This window comes from Amblyomma maculatum, chromosome 2, assembly GCF_055883805.1.
Source record: "Amblyomma maculatum isolate TAMU_Amacu chromosome 2, ASM5588380v1, whole genome shotgun sequence".
Lineage (NCBI taxonomy): Eukaryota > Metazoa > Arthropoda > Arachnida > Ixodida > Ixodidae > Amblyomma > Amblyomma maculatum.
This window is the reverse complement of record NC_139345.1, coordinates 151,043,023-151,064,382: the sequence shown is the minus strand read 5'-3', so window position 1 is coordinate 151,064,382 and position 21,360 is coordinate 151,043,023. Positions and strand designations below refer to the sequence as shown.

The 21,360-nt window shown below is 44.2% G+C and overlaps 1 protein-coding gene across 1 annotated transcript in view; it reads right to left on the bottom strand.

Annotated features, from left to right (window-relative positions):
• LOC146200177 (arylsulfatase B-like) overlaps nt 1-21,360 on the bottom strand; it is a 47,123-nt gene that overhangs the window by 17,295 nt on the left and 8,468 nt on the right. The window contains exons 3-6 of the mRNA XM_084595415.1: nt 11,541-11,653; nt 10,332-10,442; nt 5,656-5,787; nt 399-525 (exon numbers count right to left, since the gene is read on the bottom strand). Coding sequence (XP_084451541.1) covers nt 399-525; nt 5,656-5,787; nt 10,332-10,442; nt 11,541-11,653 — 483 coding nt within the window. The remainder of the gene's footprint in view (nt 1-398; nt 526-5,655; nt 5,788-10,331; nt 10,443-11,540; nt 11,654-21,360) is intronic.

Here is a 21,360-nt window from a genome sequence, read left to right as displayed (position 1 = left end):
CTCTAAAAGGGTCAATTAGCCGCGAACAACCGTACTCGGGACTTAATTCCATCATTATTATCATTTATAAAAATTAGAAGCAACAGTGGCCCCAGGACAGACCCTTGGGGCGCTCCCTACGTTACCACCACAAGGCAAGAACACTTTTCTTTTATAAATACCCACTGTTTCCTGTAATTTAAGTAGTATTCCGTGAAATTATAAGCGGAAGGGTTTATGATTAGGCTATCAAGTGTTCGTAGCAGCATTGAGTGACATACAGTATAGAAAGTGTTTTTGAAATATGAAGAATATATAGTCGATTTGACCTTCACTGTCAAGTTCAGAGGGCATATCATGATAGAATTCAATCAGTTGTGCTGTGCGAGCTGATTCACCGAAGAAATCAGAGAACTCGCCTGCATAAACGGTGCGGTTTTTGTGGCCAATAAAACTGTATCCTTCCACGTGGTGCTGGGGCGCCTCGACTGCTCTTCGAACAGTGCCGTAGTGCGGAGCCAAGTGGGCCACGTACAGGAACATAGGCTGCGGTGGCAATCAGCGTGCGGCGTCAGCTGCGCGGCATTGCGGGCGCATATATTAGTCCCTTGACAGCTGCACTGCAGCCCTTGCAGTACAACTGACTTTCCTGCCTTGGAGACACTAAAGATACATCTACTGCTGCTCAGTTAGGCATTTTATTTCAAACTAAGCTTCGCTCTCTCCATATCTTAGAAATGTTGGGCTAAACTTCTTGTTACTGTACCTGAGACCGCGAAACGAAGTGAACATTAAAAAAAAAGCTGTTCTTTTCATGCTGATAGCTAAACTTCTTGTTACTGTACCTGAGACCGCGAAACGAAGTGAACATTAAAAAAAAAACTGTTCTTTTCATGCTGATAAGCTATTCATTCTACAGCTAGAAGCTGCCACTGGCACGAACAGCAATGGCAGAACAGACTAAAAACGAAAGCAAGAAGTATGACCATAACGATTTTGTTTATCATGTGCACGTCAAACGCTATTCAAGTTCCTGTGCTTTATTAATTAAGGATTTTCATGAAACGTGACCGTGAATTATTGATAAAAAGCTGTGAAACATAAATATGGTTGGCCTCCTATCACAGATAAAGTGCAAATTTTGGTGACACTGTCTGTTTTACCTGAGACATGTTGACGCGTTGCTGTCTATAGTTTTCACAAGTTCGAGACGGCGTCATTCAAACGCAGGCTAGGCTATTATAAATGTTCTCCAAGCTTAGGAAAATAATCCCCAGAAGTACAGAGCGAAATTTAGACTTATGAATCCCTAGCGTCACCTGATTAACTTCAAATCGCGTCACACTGCGTGCATGAATAATCATATATCAATCAAGCTCACGGAGAAGCGTGGCACCCATTATCTTGGCACCCATTCGATACTATATGGTTGCTTTTAAAGCATGCTTGGCCATGCGCAGAGTAGAGAAAATTTCCCACAGTGGCTTTAATATCAATGAACGTGACGATTAGCCTTGTATTCGGGCTTTATATTGTCGTTACGTTCTCTACATCTAAACAGCGGAAAGCTGCCTAATTATTCTATTATTTATTCACCGCCTTTCTCCAACCCAAACACAACTTACGTAGTACGGCCGAAAGCCTAATTATGACGAAGATTATTAACCGTCGCTCAGCCCAGTAGAGGACAAAGAAAAACAATGGATAAGAAGTGGCCAGATGCGGCACTGACAATTTATGCTTACAGTACAGAAGCGTCAGACCTAATGTCCAATAAGTGATAACCGTTTTGTTCTCTAAAATGTGTTACTGAATGTTACAGGGGCACACAAAGGACTGGCGTAAAACTGTCTGGTACGAGGGTCCCCCTTGATACTGCGAAAACACAGGAGCAGTCACTGACTTTGGGCCACCTGCGAAGGCAGCTACCCGAGTCCTCCACTACGGCGTCTCTCATAGCCTGAGTTGCTTTGGGACGTTAAACCCCACAAACCAACCAACCTTTTCTTAGATAATGACGTTCGGCTAACGGAAACGAGAATTTGAGGCCGCAGCACGCCCACAGCATTTACAAAGAAAAAAATATGCAGCCTTGCAACTACTGGTAGACCTTTAAATGCAACAGCGCAAGCTGTTATCCATCGCTATCTTATTTCGTATAGATGTCGCCGAAAATAATCTGCTGATACCACTCGCACTTGTCTGCGACTAGTTGTTCACCAGATACTGACCACCCTGCCAAAGTGAGTTGACCATTTTGTACAATCGAAATTCTCTACTTCCCCATCAAAGTTAGAGCAGATTTAGAATTGCAATTTAAGTTTAATAAGCCAACTAATCGTTCGATGCCACAGCAGTGTCTCTGCGACTATTTAAGGGGTCACAATTTTAACCCAATAAGTTATATTATTATATAGATTTGAGCGTTCCACCAGTCGGCCTTCGATTGAAGAGCATTAACTGTCCAAAGCGGTTCACCACTTAATGGTACGATCGTTTAAATTTCAGTCCCAGGATCCCAATTGGTATCAACATATGAGCACGTAACCACGATCCGTTGTGTTTTGTATCACCTGAGTCCTTCTGCTGCTACTGGTTCGCCCGCCATACACGCCAAGGTTGCTCAGTGGTTAGGCCGCTAGGCTACCAAACCAGATTACCTAGGCACGTTCCCGAGCACGGCGGCCGTCTCGATAGGCGCGAAACAGAAAGACGTATGTGTGCTATGCGATGTCAGTTCATGTTAAGGATCCTCAGGTGATACTAAGCACCTCTTTCTCTCGCTCTTCTTGAACTCCCGCCTCCTTCCCTTCCATTACGGCGCAGGTCTTTCTCTTCCTCTTCATTTTCTTTTTTCTCTATTTCCTTTTCTTTCTTCTCTATTTTCTGTTCTGTCTGAAACGAAGACGCTAGCGGTGATTTGAGGCGTCTGTGTGCTGTGCGATGTCAGCGCACGTTAAAGGTCCCTAAGTGGTCGAAATTACGCCGTAACCCTCCACTACGGCTCCTCTTTCTCTCTTTCTGCTTTCGCTCCCACCTTCCTTCCTTGCCTTACGACGCGGTTGAGGTGTTCACAGAAAATAAGTGAGACACCGCGCCTTTCCCTTCCTATAAATCAGTCTCGCAGCGCTCTTCTGTCTGCACGAGGCAGCGCAGGTGGCTCAGCTACAGAGCCAGTAGCAGGCCCGTGCAGTTTCTTTTCCTTCTTCCTACAGCCACAACAATACAAAGCAGGTCAGGCGTCCACTGAGAAGTGTGATATATACATGCGCCTTTCCTGTCCTCTAAACCAATTTAACAATTTATCGCCACGGCCACCGTACGTTACACCCCCTTTATGGTTGCAATGACCAGAGGTCGTCAGTAGGACTAAGCCACACATTTCAAGGCTCTACTCAAGTTGTAGCTTAGTGCAAATTTACACAACGAACCGTTTAGCACCGGTCCGAAACTGGGACCTTAAGGTGCACGCCATCTTGGATCGCTGAGGTAGCACACAATAATGAGCACAGCTTCCGACTAAAATGTTTGGAACCCCGAGTAAACGGACAGGAGGAAGGAGAAAGGGGGGGCTGCTCCTGGCCCTCTGCTGTTTGGAAATGGTAGGTCCCCGCCGTTTAAGGCGGTTTTACCTGGTGTAGGCCGTCATTGCCACCGCTTCGCAGGCAGCTAGACGACGGCTGTTGCGAGACGCGTCTTTCTCTCCCTCTTTGTTTTCTTTCGCTCTTTAATTTCTGCTCGGTCCGCACGAGGCTGCGTAGGTGGCTCAGCTACATAGCCGGTAGGAGGTCTATGAATTTTCTTTTCCTTCTTCCTACAGTGGGCCCCGCCGGGTGGTGCAGTGGTAAGACGCCTGACTACTGTGCCGGAGTATCCGGGTTCGAACCCGAACGCGGCGGCTGGGTTTCGATGGAGGCGAAATGAAGTGGCGTCCGTGTACTGTGCGCTGTCAACGTAAGAAGGTCCCCAAGTGGTCGAAATTGCTCCGTAGTCCTCCACTACGGCTCCACTCTCTTTCCACTTTAATTCCCATCTTCCTCCCTTCCCTTACGGCGCGGTTCAGGTGCCCATAGAAACAAGCGTGACAGATACTGCGCCTTTCCCTTCCTGTGAACCAATAATTTATTATTGTATATATATATATATATATTCCTACAGTGGCGGCAACAGCAACAACAAACCGGCAGAATTCGCCGAACGTCAGAAGAGCTGATGCTCTTAGAGGTCACTGAAGCAACTGCATTCGGAGGATGCGCAAACATTAACGCTACCGCGATGTTTTTGAATTTTTAAAATTTTTACTTTGCAATGTGTTTATTTTTACATTATATCTTATTATTCAATGTAATTGTTATTTTTGTTTGTTCTTTTTAGCTTTAACTTTATTACTTGCATTTGCCTACCTAATTGCTTTTTATTGGTATTATTATTTAAAATTATCCCTACATCACTAATTATACTTATATCTTTACATATACTCCTGATACCTTCGCACTAATTTGTTTACAGGAAAGGGAAGCCGCAGCCTCTGTCACTTTCTGTGTCGACTATTGACCCTCTCTAAGCCTCGTGCGCTCGCCTTTTGTTGCAATTTTGGGTCCCGTTATGCCTCACGAAATTAACCTATTCAAGCTTTCGGGTGATATCGGGTCATCATCAAAAGGAGATAAACCATGAACACCAGATCGCTAAGCTACTTCAAGTGAACTTCCCGAGACCCCTGCATTGCAGCATTACAGAAAATAAGGAAGGCGAGTAGAAATATCAAGCGCTTCCTATTACGATGGGTTACATGTCAAGGCAGGCGGACTATAAAAAGAACAGTAGCGAAGTCCGTCACATGCACTGACAGATTGAAAGACGCGCGGACGCAAGAATGAACGGCCACTCAGGCAAGTGGTGATGTTAAAATGATGTCGCGCAATAACGCTACTATAAATTTTATTGCCGAAGAGTCGACCGAAATGAATCTTGTCCTCAGCACAGGAAACCGTGTGCCAAGGTCATTCGCTAAGGCTAGATTCACAAAAACATCTAAAATACAAACTAATTGTGGATTATGCGGACAAGTCTTGTCGCACTCTTTCTGAAGTTAACTCATGTTTTGTTTTGTTTATTTATTTATTTTTTGTAATCAGGACTATGAACACATTTGGGGTGCCTGATTGTGGGACTCTTATACGATCTGTGCGCTAAGTAGGACGATTCCTTAGACCATTGTGATCTTAAAAGGATCACCTCCACACCTGTCTAGCTAACACAGACGTTGACCTATTTCGCTCTGTGTTAACAGAAAAAAATAAGATTCGATACAAACCTATAAACACAACAAAAATGGTAAAGTTTCGCATAAAAAAATGTGAACACACTAGGCTCTACGCAGCACACGCAGCTTCACCATAAATGCAGTGCATCTAAACACATCTTTCCACGCCGTGTTAGACGAACGTGCACCTCGTATTGTAAGTCTTACATAATCTGTAGCATACATTAAGGAGCTGTTTGGCATAGAAGTACATAACAGAAGCAAAACGCAGTTGCAGAACTGAAGCTCCAGTGCACCAGGCCAAAACAAGGAACAACTCTGCTGAACCAATACAAGGTATTCTACACAGGCTGCGTTTTGCACTTTAAGCGAAAAGATGTCATAGCAGAGGCAAACAAAATGTGGCAAACCTTATCAACTGGATGATTTTTAATGATAGAAATGGCTTCTTCCGTCATGATTTCGGTGTAGTATCGTCCCCTGTCCTCCGGTGAAAGGGACAAATTTCTTCTGAAGTCCAGGCCGTAATCATTGGAGCCGATCTGTGAGATATACATAAAATTAAGTCATTGTTTCCTGCCAATATTCTTGTGTGAATTTTGCAAAAAGAAGTAGAAAATAACGGCCAAGTTTCCATGTCCTTGTGTCAGAGGAAAAGGTAAACGCTCAAAAATTGAGAGAAATTTTCAGTGCATATATGAGCACGAAGAACATACTGAATGTAAAGCTTTGCTCCCCTTTTATTCAATTTCATTTGCCGTTATGCGTTTCTCAGAATGCAATAAGCGTGCAACGTCAGTTGCCGGTTGCTCGTCAAATTAAAATTCCAACTTTTTCTTTAATGACCAGAAACATATTGCCGCAACTACAACTTTGCCGGTGTATGCCTGGCCGTTACATAAGGTCGACGGCCGCACTTGTTTGTTTGTTGTTTTGTTTTGCTGAGCAATTTCCAAAGAAAATAGTGAGAACAGCTATTATAATATTGTTGTTCATACTCCTGTTACATGCAACGTCTAGAGCACCTGGATATAAGCCGAGTAAAATCTTTATCTAGACTGATAGTGTAAAACATTGAAAAAGATAGCTGAGGCTTTGTAAATATTTTCTTCTCCAATGTTGCCCTTTTCTCGATTACTAAACTACACCTGCCATGTATCAATTTCATTTTAGCAGATCAAAAGAGCGAGGGCTTGATATATCATCCACCTCGCAATGGGGAGCTTCGGGACTCTATCGTCAGCACCACCGGCTACCCACCCGTTCTTCGACCGGGCACAAATTTTCCAATCCTAGTGGTCGGCTCTTCAGGAATGAAATTCTTGGGAAAAGAGTATTCAGTCCGACTGCTTCAGTGACGGGTATGTTGTTCACTCACTCTTCATACTGATTGTCCCGTCTTATCAGGTAGACCCTACTTAAGCCGGGTCTTTGTGAATGAGGTCTTTACTTAAACAAGCACAATGCGTAGCTAACGCCAGAAAAATGCAGCAGTTTTGCTCTAATTACCCTGAATGTGAAGGCACCGGTTCAAAACCTTCCGAGACCAAAATGCAACCTTACAGATTTCTTGGTCGCAGCTCTATACAGCATAGATTTTAAAAGTAAGCAAGAAAAGCTCTGAAGTGTAAATACAGTTTGAAAACATGGAATAAATACAACAACATTCGTGTGCATTATTGTTCGCTTAGGAGAGCTTATATTTGATTTTTAAATATCACTATGGTAAATATTTTGCAATACCGAGCAATCACTGCAATCACGGTGATAAAAGCTTGCTCCTGATTGAGAAAGACGCTCTAGGCAGGAACTATATAGGTAAACAAATCTAGCCTAAAGAAAAATACTTCATTCCAGCTTTAAAATAGACTTCTGAAATGTTATCTTAAGTAAAGCCATGGGTGCTAAACTTGTTTTTCTTGCTGTTAATGGTTTTCTTTGCTGTTATTTTTGAGGTAACTTCTAGTGAAGTATGTATCTTGCAGCGAGACGTGGTGCCTTCACTAATAAGCTGCAGCCCCTTTGAGTGGTCATGCGATAACAACGGCACAAGAATCGTAAGGGGACATTTAACAACACTTTTAGTATTTGCTAAAAAGATTTTGCAGAATGCCACGCGACCGAGAAATTAACCTCCGTTCTGCCCATCATGAGGCGAACATAAAACGCTTCCGGGGGAGAGTAAGTACACCGCAATTGTGATAATGCTTTCTCTGCGGTATATCATTACGGTCTTAATGCACACGGGAATCAGTATTTCACTCAACAAAGACAGCGCAAATGTGGTGGAAAGGAATGGATGGTTTATATGGTTTAACGTCGCAAACCGACTCGGGCTATGAGGGACGCGGCAGTGGAGGGCTCCGGACATTTTGATCATCTGGGGTTCTCTAACGCGCACTAATATCGCATAGCATACGAGGGCCTTACTTTTTTGTCTCTATTTAACCATGATTGCTGGCTGACGCATTGAAGAGCAGAGGCAGATTGCTTTCGCCATCGTTTGGCGGCTATTAAAGAATGTTTGCCCCTGTGGTTCACTGGTGAACCGTACCTGCCTCATCAAGGAAAACAATGGCTCGCCAGCCAGTGGGCCACGACACACGGAAATGTTGAAGTTGCAAAATTCGTTACCGTAGTGGATGTGGCATGCTATATCGCCGGTGCCAGTGTTTCTGTCTCCAACATCACACCCTGCATAAATATATATGTACTGATTCGAGCTATCCCAGCATCAGATGTTAGTCCCTTATATAGACTGACAAGGAAATGAGGCTGCAGTCTTTCCACCAAAGAAAGAAACCTGGAGGCGATGTGAAAGCTCAAACTAGCATTCATTTGTTATAAACTTTCAGAATTAATACCCACAAAAAAATGTTATTTAGCTCATTATTTTCTAACGTTTTAGGTTTCAAGCTACCCTAATAAAAACATGTATTGTCAAAAGCGTGAACGAACGCCTGCCAGCAGTCTTACGAACGAATGCCTGTATACAGCAGTCTTGACTTGAATAGAACCGTTTTCAATGAGCGCAGTTTGCTGATAAACCAAAATTACTTAATAAAACCAAAATGTTATATTTACCACTCATTATTCGAAATAATGCTTGCAGAGCAGTGCTGAAAAGTCAGTGCCGTTGTTTCTTTGAAATCAGCACAAACGTGGCGCAATGTTTCGATCTGTACTACGCCAAGTTTCAAAAGTCATATCACCCATCATCGCATTAGTTCTGAGACTTCAGAAGAAGCTACATACAACCTAAAGTGATTGAAAGGCAACCGCACTCAATGCGGAAGGAAGGAAAGTTCTTTGTAGTTTTTTTTTTAATTGAACTGGGGGGGGGGGGGAGCTGATGATGACTGTTCTTTTTTACGAGTAAACCGCAAGCCGCTAAACTGCCAGAATATCGCTGCAATTGATTACGAGGTCTAGCCAGCGATTTATACGACAGCCACGATTCGCGGATAAAATGCCAACGCTAATGCGTTCTCCGCTTGATGTCAAGAGCTGAGGGCCCAGGTTCCTGTTCGAATTAATTTTGTAATATTCAGTCCAGTTCAGTCGTTCACTCGTGTCCGACTCTTCGTGACCCTATAGACCATATCACGCCACGTTTTCCGGTCTCTCACTATCTTCCTAACATCACATAACTTCATCTGCAACGCCTCAAGGATGCCATCTAACCGTCGCGTTCGCTGCCTACCCCTTCTCCGGCAACCCTCAACATTTCCCAACATCAAATCTTTCTCGAACGACTCCTCTCTTCTCATGCCACAGCTAATGCGTTCTCTACTTGATATCATGACCTGAGGGCCCAGGTTCCTGTTCGGATTAAATTTATATTACATTAGTCCTTATCTGGCGGTCCTACAAGAAAGACTAATTTTCTTAATGCATTAGAATGCAAGTCGACATATACACTTCTATTAGGTTGACATATTTCATAGCAATTTAACATACAGAGGACATTGAAAACATCTATACGAACTTGCATGCATGATTAGTGGCACACCTGATATGTGCTTTTATCCGCCATCCAATGGTAACTATTTTTTTACCACAATGCAAATAATATTATTGAAAAAGTGCTTGAAGTATCCTACGACCCTGCTAGAATACGCCTGAACGTGAAAAAAAGTTTTACATAGCCACTTTCGTTTTATTATAATACACGTAGAAACACAACACACAAACGCTTCTCCGGTTCTCGGTACGCGCTCAATAAATAGATAAAGCCCGTTAGAGTGGAATAGCGCAAAATTGCATACTATTCTGAAAATAAAAATACTGTATATTGCCCGTGCCGGTGCTCATGTTTCGGAAGAAATCAGAGCCTGCATGGTGCAAAATGACAGTTCGTTCGGAAATAAATTTAGCATAACGTGCTGCAGGAATTTCTGATGATGACGACTCCGTGGACACTCACACAATAACCGTTAACTTATCCCCGCAATATGCACTATAGCAGGATACCCAGCACTGTTTCCTTCCATGTGTCCTAGGGACTGGACAGTTCTACGGTCAAGTAATTAGAGCTGTGCAATGTTTTTTTCACGAATTTTTGCTTAAAACGATGCTAGTGTTATTAAGTAATTGGCAAACACCTTCACGGGAGCGGGCTCTTGTTCAATAGATCTGAGATCATATTGCAAATTCCGGTAATTAAAATACTGAGATTACTTTTGACGGACACAGCCTTCAATTTCACACATTCATCATTGACCAAGAAAAAGCAGAAAGAGAAGCGTTCAAGTTAGTTTAAATTATTCATCGAGATTATTTTGCGCTCATTCAAAACACTTTGCACGTCACCCTGTAATCCACTATGCAAATATCGCACGGGTTCATTAGAGATCCTATGATTAAAAACAAGCGAGAATCAATAAAGAAGCAAACGCAGGCTTTCCTGTGTTTGCATGTTTCATCGTCCTCGTTTGTTTCGCGCTATTCTTTCGCCATTTAACCATGAACCCACTAGCCCAGGCAAAAGACTTATTGAACTTATTGAAAGCCCTCGTGTTTAGTCCATAAGATTACATCTCCCATATTTAGTTACTCAGATGGCCAGTGAATCTATACATCATACCGGAGCTCTCTCGTGGCTGTAGTATTCGCAGGCTCCGCCCCAGCTGCCCACATGGCTCACAAAACCTCTCTTCGTTGGAGTGTGCGCTGCTTTGTGAAATCCCAGATGCCACTGAAAAGAAAACTGTATTTTCATACACGACCAGTAATCGACCTGAGCAAACGTCCTTGTGAAAAGCAAAGAAAGGCTGTGGTGAGAATCACTCATAAAAATAACGAAGGATACACTCTGTAAAAACATCTGCTCAAACACAGTCGTGACTGATATTCCTTATGCGACAGTGTTTTCTCTCTGAACTATTACTCGGTTTTACTTCAAATCTTTCCCTTTCAAAGGCTGACAGGAACGTTGGTATTAAAAGACTGCAAATGAAACCTTTTTCATGATTTTGTACTTATTATAAATACAAAATTGCTTTTTCAAAGCTGTACTAATTTTTTGTATCCCGCTCCTATATCATGAGCAAGCTTTGGTTTAGAGCGCAGTAACCACTTTAATGATCTCGCTAACTACCGCGACGGCTTTTAAGATGGCTTTTCAAGAGATCTTCATGTATTACTGATCATTTTTTATTTCATTCCTTCTACGGTAGCCCAATGTTTATGGCGCTCGACTGCTGATCTGAATGAAGCAGGTTCATCCTGGCCGCGGTGGCCCATTTCTGTGTGACATGAAAAGTTGAGGCGTCCTAGTACTGTTAGACGCCAGCCCAGCTGTTCAAAATCTCCGCTGTCCTCCATAATGACGTCCCTCATAGCCGAGTAACTTGTTTGCGTTAGACGTTATTTCCAGCATACTAGCCAGCCCGACTAGGCCTAGCCAGAACTTCGGCACTATGACCACCACCACGTCTCATGAATATGAAGGTTTCCCGGGAACGCTGCTTAGACACAGGGTAATAGTAATCTGGCCGAAACGCCGTTACTAAAATGGCTATTGCACTATTTAGCTGCAATGCCTGTGATGAAGGTGTCTGGCAGTGACATTCTCTTCAGCGTTGTCAAAGTTTTACCTATGCCTTAATTTCTCGCATAATCCTTTCGAGCCCAAATTTGAGTAAGATCAGGACCCCTGTTATTCAACTTTAGAGCAGCAACTTGTAAGATTCTCTACACTAGCCCTTCTCAGCTGAAGTAGTTTTAACAAATGGTAAGACTAATATTACTTCTGACGTAAATGCGAAATGCAGGCTAAGGAACTTGCACATACCTTTCCCAACATGTATGACGTGTATCCCAGATCGTTTAGCCATTCTGGCAGCAGCTTCAAGTCCAGTGACAATCCTCGTGGCTCCGACATCATGATTACAAAATGCTGCATTCCTGCGTAAAAGTGCAACATTTGTTTCACTATCTGGCTGTGGAATATGGTCGACAAGCAATTGCAATGTGTGGAACGTTTATTCCAAATTAATCAAGATCCAAGGTTAGCTCCCTACTACTTTAGCCACAGCCCTAACGGCTGTCCTGAAGATGAGAAAGTACTTGAAGGTGGCGACAACGGGTCACCTTTCATCAAGGATATTTAAAGCTTGAGGGGCAGCCTACTTGTTTGAATATCTGATTTTAAAGCAAACGATATAGCCTGGTTAATTTTGGATGAGGTGGCATAAGGCGTAGTAGCTAAAGTTCCCAAGCACAGCCAATTGACCCAATATCGGCACTGTGTTGCTAACGTTCATTCCACCATAGAGGCCGTGTATTGCCAACATAGTACAAATACTGGGCAGATGATTTATGCTGAATTTGGCACAACATAAGCATATCTAGTTTGCTGCTTGTAATGTGTTTCTTTTATATAAGCTGTTAACTTGCTCCGAATATCATTAAATTACGTGATCAGTGAACACAATTACGTGATAGAAATATTTCTGTCTCAGTCTTAATATAGAGTCACATCTGGTTATTGAGCCTTGAGCAAAACAGCCAATTTTTGCCAGGGTTCAGTGCTGGTCCACTTCATCGTTATTGTTCTGCAAAATATTTTCTACGAACGAAACTATTGCAGCCACAAATAAAACTGGCGCCTATAGGATATTATTTCGCTGCACCGAACGATATATTCTATATAAAACGTTCTATATCTCAATAAATGAACTAAATGGTTCTTATAATGTCCCCTGTAGTTTTTAGCCATGGTGGAGTGCCTGAGAGCAACCACTGTTTTATATCAGCTGTACAAGCTGATGAAAATTCTATTTTCTCATGCAGTCAGGATGAATAACGGATGTCGTGAATAGAGGGCTCCGTAAAGATAACCTGTTGAATAATACGTTGTACCCCGAAGAGCTAGAATTGTGTCACTGCGCACCCTGTTTCCGAATACCTCCAATCCTTTCAAATTACACTCAGCCTTGGCCACTCAGGAAATCCCGAAATACTCGAAATCTATATTCGTAATTATTTTCGTGCTTTGCGCTTCCTTCCAGTAGCTTCATTGTTGCTTCTAGTAGCAAGAACGGCAATGTTATAATGCGTTTTCAGAAACACTAATTCACCTGAAATAGCCTTCACCGCATGATCCAGCTGCGCCCACACTGCAACTATAAAAGCTCGTTATTGCCTCCGATATAGCACAGCGCGAATATAAATCAAATAAGTTCGAAACCCATACCTCACTTGCCTTGTAACACTTCATAACTACTCGCATCTCAGGAAATATAAGTACTACAGTCAACATCAGCGCACAGTACACTACCTTGATAGCTGCACAGATTCTACCAGCTAGCGATATTCAAATATCATCCTAACTGGCGTAGCATCAAATGCACGTAAACTTATTTTTAATGTCATGTCAGAAAAAAAAATAATGTTATTTACAATCGCTTAATTTTTCTCAGTGCGGTTCAGGCTCACTTACGGCACGGCGATGTGAGAAAAAAATGCGTGCTGTTCTTTTTAGCCGCAACACAAAAAGTAGGAATGTTGTTGTTTTTTTATGCATCCAAATCATTTGAGACCACCAACGAAGATAGAGCTCCTTTCCGTTTTGGAGCCGATTTTACGACATTGCTAAAGTTCAAACAAGATTCAACGCTCTTATTAACATCTATAGCCACCTTCGGTACTTGTATGATCTTTTATTTTTTTTCGAGCCACACGTTATTCTAGTGCGCGCACCTAAGTGAGCGCGTCAAACGTCTCATGTTACTGGACAAACCTACTGGTTACTCTGGGTACCGAAATTCCTCCATTTAATGCCACCCAAAACGTTATTTGCTTAAGTGTTTTGTACACTCCCGAATCAATCACCACTTTGGAGAGATTGTCGCCAATAGGTTTGTCACTCAATAAGGAGTAACCCTCTCTACAAATAGGTGGCTTCATCTCAAAGTCACCATAAAGTCACACGGCCGACCAATGGGCTCAAAAAACAAGCCGTCGAACTTTAGTCGATGAGTTATGAGCACAAATCGCACCTTGTCTAACTAAAAATTAAATGTAAGGCATCATTAAGCATGCACACTGCGATACGAAAATTCCTATTTATGCGTCCATTTTTCTCACTGTGTACTTTTGAGAAAATCCAAATACTCTTTACAGCCCATGACACAGCGAACAATATTCCAAATTGCTAGTATGAAATGATTTATGGCAGCCATAGAGCTCTGCTAAAATAATTGGTCAAATTCATTTTCCGACACTTCACACGGGTCGCAGCAGATCATATTATACAGTGTCCAAGCCAACATCAGCCAAGGGTTAAAAAAAATCGTTTGAGGTAGGCAAGGGAAACCATGTGCATGCGTGTTTCTGTACTCTAAACAATGGATGGATGGATGGACGGACGGACGGACGGACGGACGGACGGCGGATGGATGGGTGGATGGATGGATGGATGGATGGATGGATGGATGGATGGACGGACGGACGGACGGACGGATGGATGGATGGATGGATGGATGGATGGATGGATGGATGGATGGATGGATGGATGGATGGATGGATGGATGGATGGATGGATGGATGGATGGGTGGATGGATGGGTGGATGGATGGATGGATGGATGGATGGATGGATGGATGGATGGACGGACGGACGGACGGACGGACGGACGGACGGACGGACGGACGGACGGACGGACGGACGGACGGACGGACGGATGGATGGATGGATGGATGGATGGATGGATGGACGGACGGACGTACGGACGGACGGACGGACGGATGGACGGACGGATGGATGGATGGATGGATTGATGGACGGACGGACGGACGGACGGACGGATGGATGGATGGATGGATGGATGGATGGACGGACGGACGGACGGACGGACGGATGGATGGATGGACGGACGGTTGGATGGATGGATGGATGGATGGATGGATGGATGGATGGAATATAGCAGCGTCCCCTTTTAAATGGGTAGGTAGCAGTTGCTATCATGCTCATTTTCCCCCCTATATCTGAATAATTGTTTTAGATTGGTTAACTTTATCATCATTCTGTTTATTCAATTTTTGTTTCTACATAACTAACATTGTGTCAATTTTCTGCTTTTAGGCCATCAATCCTCCAATCGTTTTTTGCTAGCTTCCCCCGCAGATTCATTCACACGGCCAGTGCTGTCTCTAAACTCTAAGGGTCCTGAGATCAGCGTCACCTGGCGATAGATAGCGGAAATATTGTATAAATGAATAATAGCGCATTTAAAGCCTGCCGCTTTCGCTGCTTCACTGGCGTAGACATTTTACTTCCGGTTAACGTTTGGTGCGGACGCGGGATCATGGGCTCCCAATGAGCGGCGATAGCGGCCGTGTCGGGCCGCGGTAACAGGTTCGCCAGTGGAGAAGGCAAGGAATATGAGATTGTTCTGCCTACCCTGCCCACCGGACGTGCTGTTGTAAACACGGTTTTTTTGCACGGCGACGTACGTGTTAGACCCTACAGGGTCGAAGACTTCAGAGACGCCCTGGCCAATGTTGCTGTGCTCCCCAACGTCGTGTCGTTGGAGGGGTACCAGATTAATCATGTGTGGGCTGTGAACTTCAGTAGGCCGGAAGCGGCAAAGAAACTGGCAGCCCTTAATGAGATAGAGGTCAAGGGACGCCGCTGCATCGTCATTGACCCAGAAGAACAGCACGTTAAAATGCGTCTGCATTGGATGCTGCACGGCGTTCTCGACGAGGACATCCGCACCGCTTTCGCGGCGTTTGGCGTCGTGACCGAGGTGACTCGAGAACGTTGGCGCGTTGCGGGCATAAATGAGAAAAGATCCACTACGAGGACTGTGCTGCTAAAACTGAAGCCAGGTATGAAGGTCGCGGTCCTACCCCTTCAGGTTCGAGTGGCTGGCAAGTTGGCCCTCGTGGTGGTGCCCGGGAGGCCTATGCAGTACCTGCGTTGCGCTGGAACAGACCACGTTCGCCATGACTGTAAAGTGCCCAGGTGCCCCAAGTGCAGGCGCTATGGACACGCGGAGGCGGACTGCGTTCGTACCTACGCGTCGGCTATCGGGTGTGTAGCGACGAGCGACGCTGCGGAGCTTATGGACGTCGTCGAGGCGGAACAATCAGCAAGTGGATCTGAAGACGCGAGTAAACCGCCAGAGGCGGCGTTTGAGGCAGCGGGTTCGAGCAGCAACATCGCCACCGCTGTCGCACCAGGAAGAGGGACGCCATTTAGTGACACATCACCGATGGATCAGGCCACGACAGAAGATTGGACGAGCTTAGAGGAGCCTTTGAATGTCGACGCAACGGTTCTCAGCGACGATCGCGACAAGAGAGACGCCCGCGCGACTGTCATCACTGCTGCAAAGCGTTCGCGTGCCGAGACCAAGACCGAAGACGACACGGTGGCAGAGCACCGCCGAGGAACCACCGGCGAAGGCGCCTCAAGCGCGGCGTTCCAGTCTGCGCTCGAGCACCAATACTCAGACAGACAAGCGATCCAACCACAAGTCGCCTCATTACCAGAGGCAAGCGCCGGATGAAACCGGCGGCGAAGGCAACGTCTAGCGACATGCTAGACGCGGGAGGTAAGCATCTTGCTTTCAGTCTCTTCTTTGTATTCCAGAATGGCTTCTGCATCTCCGTTTAAAGTGGCCACCCTAAACGTTAGAGGTTTGGCAGGTAAAAGGAAACAAAGCCAGCTTTACAGGCCTTTAATGGATTACGATATAGATATATTGGCTGTGCAAGAAACGAAAGTAGATGGTGAAGAAGAGACCGAGATATATGATGCGACGTTTCACGTCTAGGTTTTTCGCTGTAGTTAGTCACGCTGTTGGCACGTCGGCTGGTTGTGTTCTTTTTGTAAAGAAGCTGCCCGGGCTAGAGGTGCAGGCGCATCATCCGTGCATGACGGGGGACGATGTGCTTACCGGGAATTTTCGCTGAAAGGCATTGAGTGGCGAGTTTTGTGCGTGTATGCGCCCAATGTGGTTTATGACCGCGCCGTGTTCTTTGAAAATGTCGAAGAGCGCCTTCGGACGGAGAGACGGCTTATAGTTATGGGGGATTACAACTGGTGTTCTGAACGCGCGTGACAAGACAAGCAGTCGCGCTTTCTGTTACAGGAGCACTGAAGTGCTGTTAAGAATAATTTACATCTATAGCCTAGAAGACATTGCAGAGTGTCTGGAGGGAGAACGCCCAGTAAAGTATACGCGATTCCAGGGCTCGAGCCATGCACGGTTAGATCGCATCTATACCTCCGTCGATATCGTAGCACAATGCAACAGATATGAAGTAGTACCAGTGTCGTTTTGAGACCATTGTATGGTTCAATGCTGAGTAGGCATTGTTAAGCGTGGGAATAGTTTTTCGTGGGAAATGTGGAAGTTAAACAACAAGCTACTTGAGGATCAATTGTACAGTCGAGCAGTAAGCGACGAAATAGAAAAAATAGATCCACGAAAAAACATGAAGGTTCGGGAGCAGTGGGAGCTCTGTAAAGAAGCCTTTAAATTAAAAGCAATTGAATGATCTGCTATTATAATTCACGAAGAGAAACAAAATGAAGTGCAGTTAAGGACACTGTTTCATAAAATGGTAAAACACGAAAGCTGAGCACCGGGTGAATAGATGGAGGACATAAGGAAAACCAAATAAAAGCTAGAACTAATTGAAGAACAACGTTACCGGGGAGCGCTGGTTAGGGCAAAGGCCGAAGACACAGCTGCAGGCGAAGCGCCAACGAAAAGAGCGCTCGGTTTAGAAAAAGCTCGTGCTGAAAGGAATCACATCGAAGGAGTAGAATAGGAGGGGTATTATCAACAGACATCAATCATATCAAAACAGCGTTTTTCGAACATTACCAGGCGCTCTTCGCATCACATCGGGTAGATGTTATTATACTTAAGGATGAGTTTCTAGCTGAGCTACCACGTCTCGACGACGAAACAAAAGCCAGATTAGAAGTAGACATAACAAAAACGGAGGTGGAGCACGGAATTGATAAATTAAACTCCGGTAAATCCCCTGGACCGGACGGGTTCAGTGCGACTTTTTATAAAGTACTTAAACACGAAATAGCCCCTGTCCTAACTGTAATCTTTAATGAAGCCTTCAAAGAAAAGGCTCTTCCTCCATCATATGGGTCATCCCACAGTGTGCTCATTCCAAAAACAAATGAAATAAGTAAGTTAAAACTGGTTACTGCATACCGGCCAATAGCGCTCACAAACATGGAGTACAAAATTTTTATGAAGTTTCTAGGGCGAAGGTTGCAGACCGTGATTAGAGACATAGTTGGGCCTCATAAGACGTGTGGGATCAAAGGGAACTCCATTTTCACCAATATCCATAAAGCACGCAGTGTATTAGAACACTGTGATGACAGTAATGGTCGGATTGCCTTTCTCCAGATTGACTTAGCAAAGGCATTTTACTTTGTCGCTCACAAACTGTTGTTTGCCATTTTAGGCCATGTGAATGTCGGTTCTGTTGTCCGTGAGGGCATAGCTTTGGCGTACCGGAGCTGCACGACAAGATTGATTGTTAACAAATATTTAGGGGACCCCTTCAGTGTACAGCGTTCCGTACGGCAGGGCTGTCCCCTCACCCTCTTTTATTTAACATCTATATAGAGACCCTTTGTTTAAAATTACTCTAGAATAATAGCATTCAGGGACTCAATGTACAAGCAGCCGAAGTAAAGCTGTTAGCGTATTCAGACGACATCGCTATTTTTACCGATGATGAGGGAGACATAAGCCAAGCTGTGAAGTGTTTGCGCAAATTCAGTCGCGTCACCGGTAGTGGCGTTAACTGGTCGAAATACATCGGACTTTGGCATGGGCCCTCAGGCACTCTTCAATCTGTTCTATAACAGCTTTTTCGCCTGAGGGCCTTCAACCTCGAGTTAAAATAAATTGAATTGAATTGAAAAATTGAAGCTGGCCATCTAAGCCTGAACGGTTTGTATGTGTGCCTTACACGACGACACCAGATAGGTACTTAGGAGTTCCGCTTATGTCTTACCGTGACAGTGAACAATATTGGAGAGGGCAGGCTAAAGAGATAAAGGATAAAGCTGAAAAGTGGAGCGGGACCAACCTATCTTTTTTTGCAAGGGCCACAGTTTGCAATTTGTTCTTTATCAGTAAGTTCTGGTATGTTATGCAGGTGTTTCATTGTTCTCAGTTAAATAATCAGAACCTGCACAGGCATTTCGCTGTATTTGTCTGGGCATCTGAATGGGAACGCTGCAGCCGCACTAACTTGTTCAGACGAGTAAAAGATGGTGAGCTAGGATTGGGCCACCTGTGTTTGCGACAGCTGGTCAGTCGTGTTTTGTTTTTTATAGACACGGCTGATGCGGCTGCTACCGGAGTACGTGGTTTAAACAGACGGAAGAATTTTCCGCAGGGATTAAGGGCTTTTATAGAGAAGTCGCATCAAGTTCGGTTCCTTTCAGCGCGGTTTTCAAGTGATTATTTGTCTACAGCAAAACGAAAGAAATTGTATCGTTTATTGTGTTACATTATGTTCTCTGTGCCTTTGTACAGGGCCTTGTACGATGGAGGCCCAGGTGAAGATGTTTAAAAAGGGGTAAAAAAATGCACGTGACGCCAGAGCAAACATTTTCCTTTTTACATTGCACACCGGAACCTTGCCGGTGAAAACATTTTTGGAGAAAAAGTGATTATTCATACCCTAGGGATCACACTGTTAATATGCAGGAAGCCAGAAACCACAGACCATGTTTTTTTAAACTGTTGGTAAGGAGTATATTTTTGGGGCGTATTGAAAAGAACGCTAATGAAAGATTTTCCGCTAGACCCGCATGGCACTCGGTACTTATGCGTAGAAAGTGAGGATGGGGGTACCATTTGATTTAATTATGCTCATGGGCCTCCACTGTATATGGCGCTCAATAATGGCGGGTTACCACTGCGATAAAGATGCACGGCCTGCCAGAATGTATTTTCGGGAAAGCCTGGACAGGTATTTGGCCATCCAGAAAGCTACAGCAGGACCTCCCGAGTGGCTCTCAAGGCTAGAGCCTTTGTTGTGTATGCGTGAATTTTAGCGTGTCATATGTAAATAGCGTCTGTAAATAGCATTTGAGTGATTTTTTGTATGTTTGCTTCTCGTGTCAAGACCAAGCAATGAAGAAAAAAAAGCTTCACTGACGTAGTTTGTTGACACTGCTTACCTGGGCTCTTAGTGAATAAAACGTGTGTTCGTATCCTGTAGGTGCAAGTTTTTTTTAAGATTTTTTTTATTCGCAATGGTAAATTAAGCTACTAAGATTTCTCCTGGGGTGTGTTCACCTTTTGGTTGCATTATGTGATGTTTTTAATTCTTAATAGCCGCGTAACCAGCCGTGAACAGAGCCACCAAGTGACGGCATGACAATGGTAACACTATTCAATTACATTCACCGTAATCATTTTCTGCCTTCAGTGAGTGTATGTTACCTTTAGGTTGCGTTCAGAGACACCTCTCGGTAACAATCGCCATTTCACCCGCTGAGAGGCAACCAGTGAGGAGAAAGACGTTGCGGGATCCTACCGTTGAGGCGACGGAATTACGCCATTTGCATACAGCTGCCAGCCGTTTGGCGCACCTCCGGTAGGTTTCTGTTTTGCAATTATGTGATCTGCAAAGTTGGAGAGCATCTTCACAAACCTCCATGTTATTTATTTGCGGTAAAGAGAGCCTCACGTGGATATTTGTTCACAGCTCCAAAGAAAGGCCGCCAAAAACACAAAAAGTATCATGTGACTTGCGCCTTCGCGTGCTGCGACTATGATGCTCGCAATCGTGGTTTAAGTGAAAAACGTAGATACCACCGTGACTCAACGGTTCAGTCCCTGCGGTAGGCAATATGTTGGCGATGATTGCAACAAGCGCGGTGAGCTCGCTGCAACTATCACCGTCACATGCGCAGACTGCCTGGCGCATCATCGCGGACATGTCGGCCTGCCGCTTCAACGGGGCTATGAAGCGTGCACGCTGCAGCTGATTTCCTTCACTTAAACCACGGTTGAGTTCAGCACAATCGCGGCGCGCGAATGCACTAGTCACGTGATAGTTTCCTTTTAATTCTGTATGCTTTCTTTCATGACTTGAAAAAAGATGAGCTTGAGGCTTTCTCTAACGCAATAAATGAAATGAGGTTTTTGAATGTGCTCTCCAACTTTGCAAGCCTCATTTAATTTTTAAAGTCAATAAATATTTATAAATTTAGACATATCTTAATTATGAAATAGATAAATGCCAAACAAAAAATTACATCTGGTGAGAAAGATGGTTGGCAAATCTATGCAACTAATTTATCTGGCCTACCTCAAATGTTTTATTTTTTAACTCTTGGTTAAAGCTAGCTTGGAAACCCTGTATACTTCTTCACCCTTTCGTGAGCTGACGTCTATTAGGTCTTATTAGGTCTTGTCATGCGTCAATAAAGGAATCCTACCGAAACTCCTGGGCCATTCCAAGTTTCAAGCCAGGAAATCGGCAAAAGCCTTTGCAGTTTATTTAAGTTTACTCGGATGCCACCTCCATAAGAAGTACTGCTAATAACAACAAATAGCTCCTGGAATTTCTAACACTTCTGACGACCTACGTGGTTTTTAT